Source organism: Barbus barbus (assembly GCF_936440315.1).
Source record: "Barbus barbus genome assembly, chromosome: 9".
NCBI classification, from domain to species: Eukaryota; Metazoa; Chordata; class Actinopteri; order Cypriniformes; family Cyprinidae; genus Barbus; species Barbus barbus.
This window is the reverse complement of record NC_136737.1, coordinates 18,751,372-18,769,056: the sequence shown is the minus strand read 5'-3', so window position 1 is coordinate 18,769,056 and position 17,685 is coordinate 18,751,372. Positions and strand designations below refer to the sequence as shown.

Below are 17,685 nucleotides of genomic sequence, written 5' to 3'. Positions count from 1 at the left end.
TGCTCTTACCCTAACCTGAATGGCTTCCCCACCATCCAAATGCTCTTATCCTCACCTGCCTAGCATTCTCTCTCTTTCGCTGCCATTCTGCCTCATATTTATTCCTCCCTGTTTATCCCCCGCTTGTGTGTACCATAAAGTAGACCATGGAAAACAGGCCAGGATGCTAAGGGATGGAGGATAATGGAGGAACTGTCTCATCTGCTCATATTCATTTAAATCTGTCATTATTCGCTCACAGTGAAAGCAACAGCGTAAAGTACTTTGGTGTCATTTGCACAATGAGAACACACACATGTGCAAAGCAGCGATGCATTGTCCAAAAATATCTTCAAAAACTACCTTTTAAAGCCGTTTTCCTTTTAAACTCTGATCGCTGGTCTCCCAGCTTGCTTTGCCCACGGCTTTTGCCCTCACACAGAATAAACTATCATTAAACAAACTGTATGAGGTTAGATATTTATTCACATAAACATCGCATTAACCATCAATCCTCATGGGTGAGGTGTGAAACATTTTCACACATTTGAAGTTTCAGGCAAAAAAGGTGAATCCCAATTAGCTTGCAAATCACTGGCATGGATTTTACCACTGCGCTACGTTGTTTTGAAACTGTGTGTGTTTGTGTCACTCATTATCTCATAATGACTGAATCGCAATAATTTATTTAAAAAGTCACTCATCATTAGCATTTCAAACAGAATGACTAATAGATATACCTGTCCCGAATGCCACAGATGTCAAACTGGAGCTTGCTATAGTTTCCCAGCAGGCCTTGCTGCACCAGATAGAAGTTGATTGGTTGGTTGTTAATGATAACAGAGCGCATGCAGCCTTGATATGCCAGTGTTGGATTCCGACAACCCTGATTGGTTAACACAGATGGACAACCTGTTGAAAAATATTACAACATAAATAATAGATAATGAATCTCAATAATGTGGCAGTTTAACCATGTGGAACAACCATGTGGCCACTGTAGTTAACTAAAACTAAAACTAAAACCATAAAAACTGAATTTTTGTTAACCTACTTAAAAAGTGTTTTAACTGTAATAAAATAAAATATAAAAACAAACTTAGTTCAGCATCTTGCCAAGGACACATTTTCATTCAGTTTAACTTGGTGTACTAAAATAATAGACTTAACAGAACAAAACAAATTACCTAATTTAATCCTTGCTATTAACTAAAATTTTAATGAAAGCATGGAATCTAAAATAAAATATACAAATAAAATCTAATTCAAAATATTACTAAAAGTATCTCATTGATTCTAAAATAACAGTCTTTAAGAAATGTAAACAAAATCATATAAATCAAAAACTACTCTTTTGTTATTAAAAGCAATAAAGTTAAAACGAAGTAAAGCTTTTTTCACTGATTATATTTTGTCAATATATTTGGTTTATTTAACTCCTGTGTAACTATGTTTTGACTATATAAGCTCTTTCAGTTTTTAATAGTTCTCAAAAAAGAGGGCCACATTTAAAAAATAAAATAAAATAAAAAATATTTCACATTTCTTATCATTTTGGGGTGAAAAGTGTGTATTCTGGACAATTACGCATTTTTAATCCATGATAAAACTTGCAGGATATAGAACCAAAAGAAGTGGATTTTGTAATTACATCCCACACAATTGCATTGCACATAAATTATTATTCAATGCTTTTAATTGTAAAACTAAAGGCTTAGTTAAAATAGTTTAAATGCACTAGCACCCTACCTCCAATTAGCACGCTCCTCCCAGGCTGTGCAATGTCCTTCAGCTGCATGGTGGACGGTGGCTCGTCATCCACCGAGAGGGAAACCTGGAAACCTCCTACGCTAATGGCCACCGTGTGCCACTGGCCGTCACTCAGAGCCTGACCTGGCAGAGGAAGACACAGAGCGATGTTACGCCTCAAATGCTGCGCATTAATCAGGGCGAATGATTGACAGATCTGGGGTTTGTGCACTGGAGCTCAACGAGTTAATCTGCATATGTCAGCCCGGCAGAGAATCCACTATTCCCCTTGAGAGGGACGTGCAGAGATTCAGTTTGCCATATGTGATGGCAGCCTGCCAGGCAGCCGTATCTAAAATTCAGTCGACATACAGGTGTGCCTGCCAAAGAGTGTTCTACAACTAAAAATCCAGTTTGAAGTCTCTGTAAACGCTTTGAGGGTGAACGTACGCATGCGGGATTGGATTTTGTTCACATTGTTGTATGGCGGAAATGCAAATATGAAGACAAGAGCATAACCTTGTATATTTATCCCTTGGAGGGTCTTCCCTTTCACATCTGTTGTTCTTAATTTAAGCTAATTATAATTAGACTAAAGGGGCATTTGTATCAACAGCGGTTTGCAACGACAAAACAACCGGTATATTTTCACTAAGAGTTGGCATAATTGAGACAAAACAACAACAATAATATTAATAATAATGATTATTATTATTAGTAGTAGTAGTAGTATTATAACAATAAAAATAATATTATTAATAATATAATAATATTTATTATTATTATTATTTGGATTTATTTATTTATTTTTTTTGGATGAAGATATAAAGATTTGTGCTGACAAGCAAAAGGTTGTAGGCTCAAACCCCACAAGATTCAGACTTCAGAAAGACACACATGTACACTAGTAGACATCTCACCGATGACTATATCAGAGCTTTGCAGCGCTGATCTGTGATGTGTGAGCCTAAGCTGGCCGTGAACGAGAAGCAAAAGCAGTCTCTCCGACTCTCGCCTCAGCCAGGCTGACAGTAGCATCCCTTCCCGGTTCCACGTCCGGAACTGGAACGTCACTGACAATGTTTCCGTGGCAGTGCCCAAAGGAAGCGACAGGAAACTGCTGCTGGAGCTCAAGAAGGTGGTGGATACCAGTTGAGGCTCTGAGCAGGTAAAAGTCACGTTCCCCTGAAATGAGGGTTAAAATAGAGTGTTAGAGTAAAAAAAAAGAATCAGGATATGGGTATATAAAAGTATTTTTGGTGTAGTAAATATTTCGGTGTTTGCACAATAACAAACAATTTTCCCTGAATCTAAACACAAATCCATGCAGAAATATGTTCTTTTCCTTCTTTGACAGGTTTTGCCCGCAGGCAGGCAGACTGAGCGACAGGGGAATAAACAATAAGTCAAATGTCAGGACTTTGAAGACTGCATGTCTCCACAGAAACTAGGGGTCTGTTTTTAGACCAACAGTCCAATGGTACTGCACTATATAGTGGACAATCCATTGATCCGTCTTTCTGTGTGGTCTCAGACAGCAAGCCACAACAGGACCGGCTCCAGACTGTCGGCCTATCGCATGGTGAACCACTTGAGGAAAAAGAATGTGTCTGGATTCTTTAAGTAAGGAGGTGACGGAGAGCTAGCTAAACACAATCCAATAAAACCCCAAACACCACAGAAACACCTCCAGCCTGTGGTGACACACTTTATTTAGCGTAGAAGAAAATACAACTGATTAAAGCCAACAGGAAACGACATTTGCATTACCAATAAATATTATTTATTACTATAATAATAATAAAAACAAAAAGCAAAATAAATAAATATGATCTAAGTTAAAGCTTATATTCTGATAAATAAACAAACAAAATATTATTAATTAACATTTAATAATAACAATGATAATTATAATAATAATATATTTTAAATGAAAGCCAACAACAAAAGCATTTGAATTCCTGTTTTCCTATTTTCATAAAGAATTATATGTTAAAATGCAGCTGACAAACAAAAACAAATAAACAATAAATATTTTTATCAATGACAATAATAATTTTAACAATATATTTCTGTTGTAATATATATTTAAAATATAGAACTTTCATATATTTTAAAATGTTTTCTTTTTCCTAATATTTAATCATTGACTATATGTAATGTTTACTATACTAACACTACAGTATAATTGAGAGCTATCAATTTGAACATTTATTAGACTTTAGAATGTAATAACTTCTAATTTAAGTGAATTTAAACAATCTTCACCTAAACCTATTATAATAAATGTCATATTTAGCTACCTGTGCCCTTCAACAAGTAGGAAATATATAAAAAAATGAATAAAGAAATCAAACATTTTAAATTAAATATAGATGAATCCTAAAAGCTACGAAACGTATTGATTTCCTCTTCTTTCTTTTGTCATTTGATGGACAGACATCACAGCAGCTGAGTTATTTTGTTATTAGGCTGCTATTACTTTAAGAGCTGCCACTGCTGAATGTGACACATTGTATTTTGGTAACTTCGTGACTTAACTGACGATTGCATGCACATAGTTTCATTTGCACTTTAATATGAAATGATACAGGCTACAGTGTGAGCCACCATATTTGTGCATGCAATTGAAGCACAGTATAAAATTAGTTTTTACTGATATATGGCCTGACAACATGTCATCTGACCGCAGTTCACTGTTGCATTACAGAAGCTCCTCGTCACCTGTGTCTTTACTGGGCTTGTTTTACTAGCACCTGTCGCTGAGACGAAGTGGAGTGTGTATCTGAAAAGTCAGTTTAATGTGATCATAAAGATGTTTTGCGTCTAAATAAACAATTCTTGTCAAGACAAAAAGAGACAGAAGCAGCATTTGTGAGTGGGTTGGCCAACCCTAGCTCCACCCTTGCATTAATTGCGTTAAATATTTTTAATGCGCTAAAATGAAAGAATTAATCACATGAGTTAACGCACTAATTTTGACAGCACTAATACAAATGCAATATAACAGAGATAAAAAAGGTCTTAGACTTTTTGACCCTAGTAATCCCAGACACAGTGTATTCCACATATGCCCTGAAGCCCCACTATGATCACGCTAGTCGCTCAAGAGACACCATGCCTCATTGCCTGGCTCTAATTGGGCTCCAAAGGCCCCTTAGGAGTCTGTATATTTGCCTTGTTGAAAACTTACTGCATAATTGAGAGAGCGAGAGGAGATGTCCGCTGTGAAAATCTCAGAGGGTGGCACGGACTAAGTGGGACTCGGTCCTCTCCGTCATTCGTACCAGAGTCCCGCTGAACTCCCTCCCGGTCCATTAAAGGATGCAATATCCAGTATGTGGGCCAGATTAATGGCTGCAGTGATTAGCTGTGCTCTAGTGTAGTCCACTGCACTGATGTGACATGATATGACAGCCGACGACAAGCCATTACACATGATCACAGTGGGGAAACGGGCACTAACAATACGAAACCATAAGAATGGGAACTCGCAAAAGTTGCTTGATTTAGAGGACTGTGATTCCTCAAGCCTCAGAACTGGGGAAATGTGGAACACTAAAGCAGGACTGTGCATTTATATTTGAGTACGGTATCATATAAAATTCTGTCATTATCAGGGATTTATGTCCATGTATTCCTACTAAAACAGCTGCTTAAAAAAGACCACATCTATCTATCTATCTATCTATCTATCTATCTATCTATCTATCTATCTATCTATCTATCTATCTATCTATCTATCTATCTATCTATCTATCTATCTATCTGTCTGTCTGTCTGTCTGTCTGTCTGTCTGTCTGTCTGTCTGTCTGTCTATCTTTATCTATTTAGTTCTATTTTTCTATATTCATCTATATCCATCTAGTTCTCTAGCCATCTTTATCTATCTAGGTCCATATCCATCCACATCCATCTAGTTCTCCATCTATCCATTCATATCCATCTAGTACTCCATGCATCCATGCGTTCATATCCATCTAGTTCTCCATCCATCCAGATCTCCATCAAGACATCCATCCACCCACCCACCCATTCATCCAGTTCTTTATTCATAACTATCTAGTTCTCCATCCATCCATTCATATCCATATGTATCTATCTATTCCTTCATATCCTTCTAGTTCTTCATCAATCCATGTATTCATATCTATCTAGGTGTCCATACATTCATTCATATCCATCTAGTTCTCCTTCCAGCCATCCATCCATCCCTTCTCTGACTTATTGCTTTAATCTACAATAAAAAATAATATATTCATGGTTAATATCTCAATACAACCAAAACAATATGAAATAATATGGACATATGAACATCACACTTGTGGTGTAGTCAGATAAGCAGAAACATGTCATTAGACAAAGCCATCCCTCTCATTAAACCCCTCCTTCATTTCAAAATTACTTTAATTTAGTCCCCAGACCTTTGGCGAGGTGCGATTTTATGAGGTATTCGTCACCGGATCGTTTATGAGGTGTAATCTAAGGCCAGAGCAGCTCTTGGAGACTGATTGCCCACCTTTTAAAAGATATTTTAAAAACACAGCTCTCGGCTCTGTGGGAATAATGTGGACAAAACCACAATTCATTCTCTTAAAAAGCTCCCTTGTGGTGCCATAGTATACTTGCGACAGCTCAAAAAAAATCCAAATGGTTCCATTTCACTCCCTGCTCAACAGAGAACTAAACCAGTGCTAAAATGCATTTCTGGAAAAATGCAGGTGAAAACAAATGAAAATGAAAATATAAATCAATCTCTTTACAAACACTGTTTGTGCTCCACTACCAAAATTCATCACAATCCACAGACTTGGCTGTAGGACGTTCTGGCACCTTTCCATGCTGGTGCTATTACGGAGAATCACTAAATACTCTGGTCAAGAACCATCCATTATGGATAGGATGGGACGGGATTGCTAATTCATCAAGACCTTTTTTATAGCTTTTTCATGACCCTGACAGCAACAATAACAGTGTATGAGATGATCAATAATAAATGTACAAGATAAACATCCTCACCACACTGTAGATCTGAGGTTTGCGTCGTTTGGCTAAGTCGATGATGTTGACTCCGTTGTAGTAGAGGTTCTCCATACATCCATGGAAGTTTTTCCGCAGGAACGTACCTGGTTTTCCGGGAAGGGGGATTCCTCCAAAGCTGAGCTTTGTGAAATGAATGGGAGAACAAAAGCGATGGAGAGGCTTTACAACATAGCGGGGAATGTGTCCAATTGTTAGTCAAATGATTTGGTGCATGTGGTGTTATGCTCTTAACTAATCAAAATTACACCATGTTTCCATTCTATAAGCCAACATGTTACAGGTAGATTTGGTCCAATTTGCAGCATTTTATGCACTCTTTTTGGGGTGAAATAAAATATAAATGTATTAGAAATTGACTCTAGGTAGGATTTCATTGGAGAAAAAACATTGTCCAGGATGACACATCAAATCTGTTTTCCTGGAAAAGACTAATTTAGAATCATTTCTGATATTCTAATATATGCTAAAAGCAAGGTGACCTCAAACCTAACAGCAATGGACTAAAAGTTGCAAAACTTGGGGTCTTTAATAAAAACTAGTGTTAAGGATCTCTATATGGATCTGCTACTATACTGTGCAAAAAATGTAATCAATAAAACAATGTAAAGTAACCAAAATCATTCTCACCTCATAATCAACTTCCAGCGAATCATCCAGCCCACCTGTCCTCACGTGTTTGGTTAGTCTGTCCACGGTGAAGTTGATCTGTTTGTTAAATCGCTCGATCTGGACGGAGTGCCAGTGCTGGTCGTCCAGAAGATTTCCCAGAAACACAGAGACATGGCCGCTGCTAGGGTGCATCTTAGCATCGTCTTGAGAGAAAAAGAGAATTTTTAAAAATATAAAAGTATTCAATTATATTTTAGTGTCATCGTTTATGTTCTTCCTTAGTATATCCATTTTTTATGTTTGAGAAATTTACTAATGACATATTTACTAACAACAGTCTTATTTTAGTATTTTTATACTATTATAGTATTTATTAGTATTTTGAATTAACTTTTATTTTATATTTTCAGTTTTCATTTAATTTTTACTTTAGTTTGTTTTAGTACTTTTATTTTGTGCTTTTATCATTTATTCATTTTTTTTCCTATTTCTATTTAGCTTTATTATTTTCAGTTTTGCTAATTTTAGCACTCCAACTTGCCTTTTTTCAGTTTTCATCAGTTTTTATTTAGCTTTTTTTAGCTTTTCATATAATATTTAGATCTTATTTTTTATTTTAATTTGATCAATTTATTTAATTTTGATCAGTTTTAGTTTTAATCTTATTTAACAAAACCAAGACTTACACAGGTGCAAAGAAATACCATTTATATCATGCTACTAAATGAAACCAAATGAAAATGTTGTCAGAAGCGAACATTTTATCAGTTTCTAATTTTACAGCATAATGGGCAACATTAGAAAGAATCTGATCAAACGGTCTCTTTTTCAGCACGTTTTTCAAAACGAGTCATAAATAGCTTAGGAAAGGTGTGCCTTGTGGCGTCTCCTCTGTTTGATCCTTCTGAACTTCCTGGAAAGAAACCTGCTGTATTGATGATAAAAGAACAGAAAGAACAGTCTATCTTGACAAAGGGAGAAAAGCCTGTCAGGAACATGTTCTTCTCATATTTCACCACAAAATCAAAAGAAAAAAATATGAAATTATATTTTGTATAAGGAAAAGTAAGCTTATTTTTAGCACCATTAATATTCGTTGACGTCACATTAATTGCATATCAATTAAGCACATTTTTTAAATAATATATAACATGCTTCATTTTCTTTAAGTAATTAAATCCTTTTCTGATTTTGGAGCGAAATATAAAACAGACACATTATAGTGAGATTTACCCATGAAGGAGACAATATACAGCTTCTGAAATTAACTTTGAGAGCTTTTTGTGGCTTTCAGAAACAGGATGAATGCAAATGTAAAAAAAAATTGTCCTGATAAACAGCATCAACATTATCTCTATTATTCAATATACTTAGCAATCAGAGCTCGGCGCCGCTCTTAGCGTAACGTGCAACTTATTCCATCTGACGGCTGGTGCTAATTGAACACGAGGCTCGGAAAGCGCTGGGACTCTACATTAGACCGCTCTTTGTGACAGCTCGATACACTTATATGTGATTACGCCGCAGATTTGGCCTCTTAATCAAATCTTTGTTTCACAACTGCCTCTCATATGATTACTGTGATAGAAGAGCTCTACAAAACCCAAAGATGCGGAATAACCTAAACACATTGCTTTGAATCTCTCCAAAATGGGTGTTTTGTGGCTTTTAGTGCATATATATTAGATCTGAGGATGATTTAAATGCTAGTGTACATTTAAATGTTATTTTGTGCAATTTGCATAATATCTTTCATGAATGAAAACACAGATGTAGTCCCTGGATGCACGAAAGCAAAATTATTCGAAAAATTTCGATGTGCTCCTAAAGATCATATCACCATAAAAGCAATAAAATAAAATATTTCCAAGTTAAAAAAAAATGGAATTTGTTAAATTCAAGCAAATGTCTGTATTAGCGCCCCCTGTGGCAGTTCTAATTCTGAGAATGCATTACAAATATCTGCCACAATTCTGAACATGAAAATGCACGAAACCCAGCTTTTTCAAAGCATTCGTGGCCACAAGCTTGTGTAGCGTACATTTCAGGCCTTTGTTTTGAGTTTAAAAGGCTATAGAGAGCTCTCACTCACCCAGATTGATATGCAGGGCCAGTCGGCCCTTATGCAGCTCTAGGGTGATGTAATCGCCTCTTTGTCCCTCTCCATGCACAAGGACCCCGTCCGCACGCTGGCTCTTAAACCGTAGAGAGATGACATCTTTCACAGTGCTGGTGGACTTCTGATTAAACCGGTAGAGCAAAGAGCTCCTGCCGTTGAAGTCTGCGACATCCGACTCTGAGAAATGGAAGGGGAAAAAAGAATCCATCATGGTCATAATAGGCCCTTTTCACAATGACGTCAGCTAATTTCCGCTTTTCCGCAAAGCAGTGGATCCGTACTTCCGTTATACCTTTACACCGGAGACTTCTCGGGAAAATGCGGGAACAACTTGAAATCTAAAGACGTACGCTAAGAGTTAAGACTAATAATGTTAATGTACTTACAGTCGGGTTCTTTTGCGAACGTTATTCTACATTTTTGCTTTAGATGGTTGGAGGCTAACCTGCAGCAATGTTATAGATTTGCGTTCAGATTTGTATGATAACGTTTACGTCTCCAGACAAAATATAGCCTACTTAAAATATTTTCACTTATTTCGGTTTATTCCCTGGATAATTTATTTTATTTATTTCAGTTGCTGTTAAGATTGTAATAGTGAGTACACTGTAAATGTTCATGCAAGTGTTGTTATTCTGCAATAAAAAAAGACAAATGTCATAATTTTTTTATTTTTTTTTTACTATGGGAATAATTGCATGGACACAAGTCCATATTACAAGTTTCACATCCATAAATGCAAGTGGTCTGAAAAGAAACCCAGTATTATCCAGTTCAAGAATAAGAAACAGTGGACATAACATGGGCCTTAGATGTTTAGAAAATAGGAAGGAGGAAGTGATTTTTATTTCAAAATAAATGACTTTTGTTGAAGGGTATAACACCAGTGACACAACTCCATGGGACCACCGTTTTCATTATATATTTTATCATATTTATTCAGCATTTATATATATTTTTTACCTCAAAATAAAGCGCTTGCTGCTCATCATTGCTGTGGGGACAAGCAGTTTTGTGGTGCTTGGAATTCTTTATAATTAATTAAAAAACAAATATTGCCACATTGATGGCTCAATAAGGTGTAATTGTTCAAATAACATATTGTTTCATTTTAAAATATAAATATATTTTTTTATATATTCAAGTGTAATATTTCTGTAAAGGCTAGGGACAGAAAAATTGACATTTCCATAGAATGACCCATTTATTTATTTATGAATTAAATTGTGTCATGTTTATCAAAATAAAGTGGAAAAATATAGACCCCATTTTATTGATATTTAAATAGTACAGGCTTATATTGAATATTCTTGTACATACAGACGCTGTATTAAGCAGTACATAAATTATTGAATGTATAGTCTTTCTGTTACCACATGCAAATATCTAAAACGTATTTGACAAATATATCTAACAGCAATAAAGACAGCAAACACTGCGCAAGAGTCGCGGAAATCAGAAAGTACAACTTCGTTCACAACTCCTCCCTTGACTTCAAGCGGCAAATCTCGCTGATAGGTATTCGGTAAGTTCATTTGAGATGCCAGACGCCTCGTCTTGAATGAGGCCGACAGTAGAAAGCTGCAGTCATCCTTTAATCGTATTTGTGGCAGATGTATAAGTGTCTGGTTGAACTCCATACTGGTAGCGATAGCGCTTTACTATGCGGGCGGAAGTAAAAATACCCTCCTTCGACTCAAAACGGAAGTTGCGTGACGTCATGTGAAAAGGGCCTATTACAATTTGTACAATTTATCAGTAAATGTTGATCTAAGCAGTGTTTGCTTTCACATTCTTTTATAAACACAAAACAATTAAAATTAGAAAAGCAAAAGAAAAAAGTAAAGTAAAAAAGTACAAAGCACAAAAAATAAATAAAAATTTAAAAAAATAAAACAAAAGCACAACAAAACAAAAATAACACAATAACAAAAAGTAACAAAAAGGAATAAAAGAAAGCAAAACAAAAACAATAGCAAAAAGAAAGCAATGCAAAGTGAATCAAAGCAACAAAAATAAAAACAATGGCAAGCAAAAGACCAAAACAACACAATGACAACGAAAAGCAAAACAAAACAATAGCAAAAAGCAAAGCAAAACAAAACAAACAAACAAAAAAAGCAAAGTGAATCAAAGCAACAAAAATAAAAACAAAGTTTAAACTATAACAAAGTTAAAATAAAATAGCTCTTGAGCTCTAGTAAAAAAAAAAAGATAATAAGAACCAGAATGGTACAAAACCTGTCTTAAGAGTTATAGGGTCAGTTTATTTTATCTTATTACCTTCTTATAAACTTTGGCCAGAATTTAAAGAAATATGAAGCCTGTCTCGAAGCAATCCTTCAGAACAAATTCTACCCTGGCAGTAAAAGGCAGAAATGTGGATTTTGACCTGGGCTCAGAGTTCAGACATTACATTTTTGCTCTCTTTCTCCATCTCTCTCCTCGCCGGAGTGCGAGAGACTGAAGCTAACTAGCCATGACAAGCAAAGTCTCGCAAAGAGCTCGGAGCTGTCTGCTGAATATAGAACTAATACAGAGGGTCCAGGAACATCAGCAAGTGCAATGAGGCTGAGTTAGATGAAGACGGGAGATCAGATGAAAATGTGTTTGGTTTTCGATTTTTGCACAAGTTGCTGTTTTGATGAAGGCGCAATGCGTGTCAAGATGGAACGATAAGAAAATATAACTTTATCTCAAAGTCTTTCAATCAAAGAGGCACAACAATAATCGCCAAATAACCACAGAAGTTATATAAACGATGACCTTGAGAACTGAGAGGATAGAAAGAAGAGAAGTTGAAAATACTGCCAGGTTTAAGGGGGAAAAAAACTAATGCATATTGTATAATCCTTCCTGAGGGGAAAGAACAAAAACAATGAAGTTCAAACTCACAACTGCATCTGAACTCAGCCAGACGGCTCGCTAAACACAACACACAGTGGATGCACGTCATGATTGAATAATTTATTATTTAGGATTGTAGATGGCAAAATAAACTTATATTCTCTGTATTTTACTGCCTACATGAAATCTGGATCCAAGGGGATGAGAATAAAGACTAAATTGACAGCTTACTCATTCAACGCTGATATTTCTTACTAATTTCTTACATATTTCTTACGTATTTAAATTTTGTTAACTTAAATAATGCTGGAATAAAATATAAATATTTGATAATGTAAAAAAAACTACAAAGTAAAAACGAAAATTAGAAATGCTGCCTTGGCAACTAACTGAAAAAGGTTTTCGTTGAAGCACTAAATCACTAAATAATTAAAAACTAAAGCAGCAATAAAAATAAATTGAACCTAAATACTATTTAAAAAAAACTAATAAAAATGACAAAAGCACATAAAATAAAAAAAACAACTATAAGTAAAAAAACTATAAATAAATGTTAATTCAAAATATTAATAAAGACTATAAATATACATAAATAATATTAATATAACAATGGATACAATCAATCTCAGATGGATTATTTAGAAATATGGAAAAGAAGTGTTTAGGATTGACATTCAATACTGACTTAAAATGTATTTGAAATATGCTTTGTAATTCGTTGATGTGTTTTTGTTGTTTATTTAATGTTACAGATGATGGCCTTTAAATATGTCAAAGGATTAAAATGATATACACTGCAATAATAATAATAATAATAAAAATAATAATGAAATCAGCAATGCTGATTTTGACAACCTATGGTATAAAACTGAAAAGAAAATAAACACATAACAAATTTTAAATATTTTTGTTTCCAAGAATATTCCCAATCACTCAGCATGGAAAATGTGATTGAGAAATGTGTATATTCTGTTTGGGCCTGCTTATTGCTTAAGAGACATACAAAGTTGTCCGCAAACTCAGAATTATACCTCACTTTATCTGTGTGTCTCTTGGTGGAATCAACACAGCGGTGCTCCAATGTGAATTAATGACTGTACAGGGACACACACACTTATGCTGCTACACACTCCCCATTTTAGACATACACACACAAACAGTTTATACCATGAAGCCACGGCCTTAAATTGCAGTTAGCAGCAGAGGCGCTTGACAGATTTAAAACTAATTGACCTCAGGAGCATTTCAGCAGTGCATGATTAAGGGCAACGCACCACCGAGGACGTCCGGTTTATCCCACAGAAGACAAATATGAATAGAGGGAGTCCATGCGCTATACTGAACGTGCGTTGACTTTTTTTTTTTACGACTCAGACATGTTTGAATTCACTTTACCCCCCATTTGCAGCCACATTTTCTGTTTTCTCCCTTACATGTTTGCCCTCTGTATTTCTTCCCTGGAGTTCGGTTAGCATACATGTTCATATGTTCTTTGTGCTAACATTGAGCGCTGCTGTGTGAAGCCATTGTATGTTTGGCGCATACTAGTGCAGGGCTAATTATATTACCGATCTCTAATTCACTGCGTGATTCATTCATGGCTCTTTTGGAATGCAAGCTGTGCTTAATGCTAATGCTAACCTGCCAGCGGTTTGACTTTGAGAAAGCACTAGCGTCTCTGTTATCAAACCATATTACTGAAATACTGTGTGGTCAGCACCCACTTATCATGTTTGATCAACACGGTAAACCGAGTCGCCCCATCGGTGTCACATTCCGCCCTATCTCACGAAATTAACGTTTAGAGAATAAACATGGTGGTGATAGGTCGGCGAGTGAGGCTTTGAACTGACAATCGGTCTTGCTAGTGCACAGACTGCAAATACAAAGCACCTGAGGAGAGACTGGGAGAAAGGAACAAGGAGGGAGTAGGGGAAGGAAAAAAGAAAGAAAACGAGCACTAGCAAGCCTGCGTTATAAATATTTCAAGCACAAGGCACGTGGCGCTGGCTACCCTTGAGGTAACCGATTGATTGTTACTCTGCACTTTGATACCCAGGAAGGCAGGTCTAAACCAACTCAACCCGACTGCAGTAAAACAGCATTACATTGAACTAGCCAGACTATTTTTGCCCTTACGAAAATTAACCATGGTTTTACCACAAATAAAACAAAAAAAAACATGGTTACTATCGTTAAACTATGGTAACTACAAATTAACCATTGTTTTGCTACACTAATCATAGTTTAACCATGGTATTTGTAGAAAAACTACACTTTTACTATATTAAAACCATGGTTATTTTTTGTAAGGGTGAAACCACAGCTTTCTTCCTTCAAGCCATGTCAGTACAATTGTATGTGCAAGACACACTTGACTGTTTCATTGTGACATTCATTGTTATTGTGACATTCATCCAAGTGAAATGACAGGGACTGGATCCAAGCTTTGTAGGTGATTTTAAATAAATAAATAAAAATAAATAAATTTTCCATTTCATCTCAGCTTTCATTCTGAATAAATAAAGTACCACTTACACACCAAATGTACATTCAGTACTCACTGTATGCACAGCCATAGACCTCCACTCTGAGCCCCATCCATCCCCCGGGACTCCAGTCCACTGGCAAGAACCTCAGAAATCGTGTTCTTATGGAGTGTGAGAGCTTGTGATGAACAGTCCCATCTGAATTTGTATTTCCAGGGAAAGTCTACAGAAATAAATAAAAATTGTTAGTTTGCCCAACAGTAATTGTCCAAGATCTGGCCTTAGTGTACACTTCCTGTGTTAATGAATCAATAACTTCAAATAAGGTTTTCCTGCTGGATGAAAGGCCTTTGTAGAGGTGCAGCCATATTTACTGCCGTTTTGGCAAATTTTCATGGACAAAAAAAAAAAAAAAAAAAAAAAAAAAAAAAAACTTAATTACAACAGGGAATTTTTGTGATGAGGAATTTCGTATGAGGGGTTCAAGTTAGTTAAGGCAATTTTTTGCTAATGTGACCACACCTTAATGCTAATTGTTACTTGCTCTCCCACATCTTGTGAGTTAAGTTTTCGTAAACTTTGAGACATTTTCAAATTTATTTAGTGTCTAAAGTGCAATTGTTAGCTTTGTACATCGTTGGCATTCCTGTGTTAATGTTTGGCAAGTTAGCATGTGCTTCCTCACTCTATTTCTTAATTGACTGCCTTGATATTTGCTAATGAAGGTCACTTATAGAAGTCGGAAAACTGATATTGAAGTTACTGGGAAAGTACGTTGGCTTTCTGCAGGTACTTTAGCCAACTTAGTCTCAATTAGCATAAAGGTTTAACTCAAAGAAACTCTTCCAAAGTCGGAGAGTTGATTATCTATATATAGAGCTGAACTTTTGCCAAGCTGCATTTACCTAAGATTTAAAAAAACTAACACAAAAAGTTAGCGGGGCGCTGCTGGCAGCGTTAGTTTCTTTAAGCTGCACTCGAAGCAATGGTTCTAATCCAAACCTCCAGGTTTAGAATAGCTGGGGGTCCTACCTCCAGCTGTAGAGCCTACCAGAAAAATGGCACAACCAGGAGACACCTACCGCTTTTTAAAAATGTTCCACGTCTTTTAATCTTCTGCACATTAAAATGCTTCACACCTTCAAAGACTTCCATTAAACTCCATTCTCAAACTAATCAGCACCTTTTTTTCCTCCCGCTGGGTGGAAGATAAAAGAACCAAACATTAAACCATCAACAAACAAAAGATTAAATAAAAATAAAGTTGTAATGAGATGAATTAGCCGCAGAAAATGTATACACCACCTCCACCTCCTCCTACGGCTCTCAGTGTTTGTTTAGCTCTGATGATTACATTAGCAGGAATCCAAGTTTCGTAATGAGAGACGACGGTGATGGCAGGTAAGATCTCAGTAATGTTTCGCCCCAGATCTCTTTGAGCCTGGGCTAAATAAGAACGCAGTTGAATGAATGGAGCTTTGAAATGACTAGTATTGATTCAGAAGAGGAGGGTGAAGCCCATTTATTTGCTTGTAAGTGTGGAGGCAATGCAACCGCTGTCTCTTGTGGTGCAAGGGCCGTGCCGATCGATTCCAAAGTTGTCAAAATAAAACTAGCCAAAAAAAGAAAACGTAATTCAAATTGGGCAGACAAGGATTTCAGCTGCTCTGCTCTGCCCATGACTGGTGAGGTCAGGAGACCATGAAATACATTTGGGAAGGGATATGAAGCCACATCACTCAAAATAGAGGGTGAATTTAATCTTAGTTTAGGCGATTAAGTGAAATTCAAGTCGGTAATTAAAATTTGAACATTTCGTGGGTGGCTGGTTTTCGATGGGAAGTGTGTGCTGGTGCAGTGGATAAGACACATGCCTTTGGTGTGAGAGACCCGGGTTCGAATCCACTGTGAGACACCAATGTGTCCCTGAGCAAGACACTTAACCCCTAGTTGCTCCAGAGGCGTGCGACCTCTGACATATATAGCAATTGTAAGTCGCTTTGGATAAAAGCGTCAGCTAAATGAATAAATGTAAATGTGTGCTGACAGTGTCTGAGAGTGCATGGGACGATGCATTAATTTATCCTAGTAAATTATTATGATTTTGTTAAAGACACAGATGCTTAATGATTGTGGGTGTGCATGCATTTTATTCCAGTCATAAAAGCCCCCCTGATCCACATTATCCAGAAAGTACTTATTGCACCGGCCGAAGTACTAATGCATTATAAATATAATAAAAGGATGGATTATGTATAAGAGTACTTGGATAACTCACCCCTATGTTGTCCTCTTGTCTGAACTGCTTCCAAGCTCTTCCTGTGTCACTGTACAGTAACATGTAACTCGCAACCCAATCTGGGCTCCCGAAACGACCCTGGGTCGCCACAGCTGTGACCTCGACCCGTTCTCGCAGATCCACCTGTATCCATCGTAGCCTGTCTGTTCGTTCTGGAGCCCAGCCGCCACCTCCTAACACAAGAACAGAAGGTTTACATTGTAACCGAGTTCAGGTACAAACAACAAAAATATGCAACTTAACCTGTGTTGAGTTTGGCAGGCTACAAGCTAATTTTATTTTTAAGTTGTGGTCACATTAGCGAAATTTCGGCAAAATGTTGCAGGGAAAAAAGTAACAAGGAAGCACTGCTCACACAAAAATCACTTTCAAACCAAGTAACTTTGTGTTGCTTACTTGAACATGCTGCAAAGTCTGCGAGGGAAATCTTTCGCCATTGTGCAGAATTTCTGATTGCGTAGATTCTGATTGAAAATTCTGGATTTTGTCCACGAAAATTTATTGACCAATTGTAATTGTGTCCGCACTTTTAACTACATATTTACCCGAAA

At 36.4% G+C, this 17,685-nt stretch overlaps 1 protein-coding gene across 1 annotated transcript in view; it reads right to left on the bottom strand.

Annotated features, from left to right (window-relative positions):
• LOC306874780 (contactin-associated protein-like 5) overlaps window positions 1-17,685 on the bottom strand; it is a 55,756-nt gene that overhangs the window by 22,585 nt on the left and 15,486 nt on the right. Inside the window, exons 3-10 of the mRNA XM_079425022.1 lie at window positions 17,114-17,307; window positions 14,911-15,058; window positions 9,473-9,676; window positions 7,399-7,583; window positions 6,748-6,891; window positions 2,649-2,913; window positions 1,729-1,872; window positions 720-891 (exon numbers count right to left, since the gene is read on the bottom strand). Coding sequence (XP_079281148.1) covers window positions 720-891; window positions 1,729-1,872; window positions 2,649-2,913; window positions 6,748-6,891; window positions 7,399-7,583; window positions 9,473-9,676; window positions 14,911-15,058; window positions 17,114-17,307 — 1,456 coding nt within the window. The remainder of the gene's footprint in view (window positions 1-719; window positions 892-1,728; window positions 1,873-2,648; window positions 2,914-6,747; window positions 6,892-7,398; window positions 7,584-9,472; window positions 9,677-14,910; window positions 15,059-17,113; window positions 17,308-17,685) is intronic.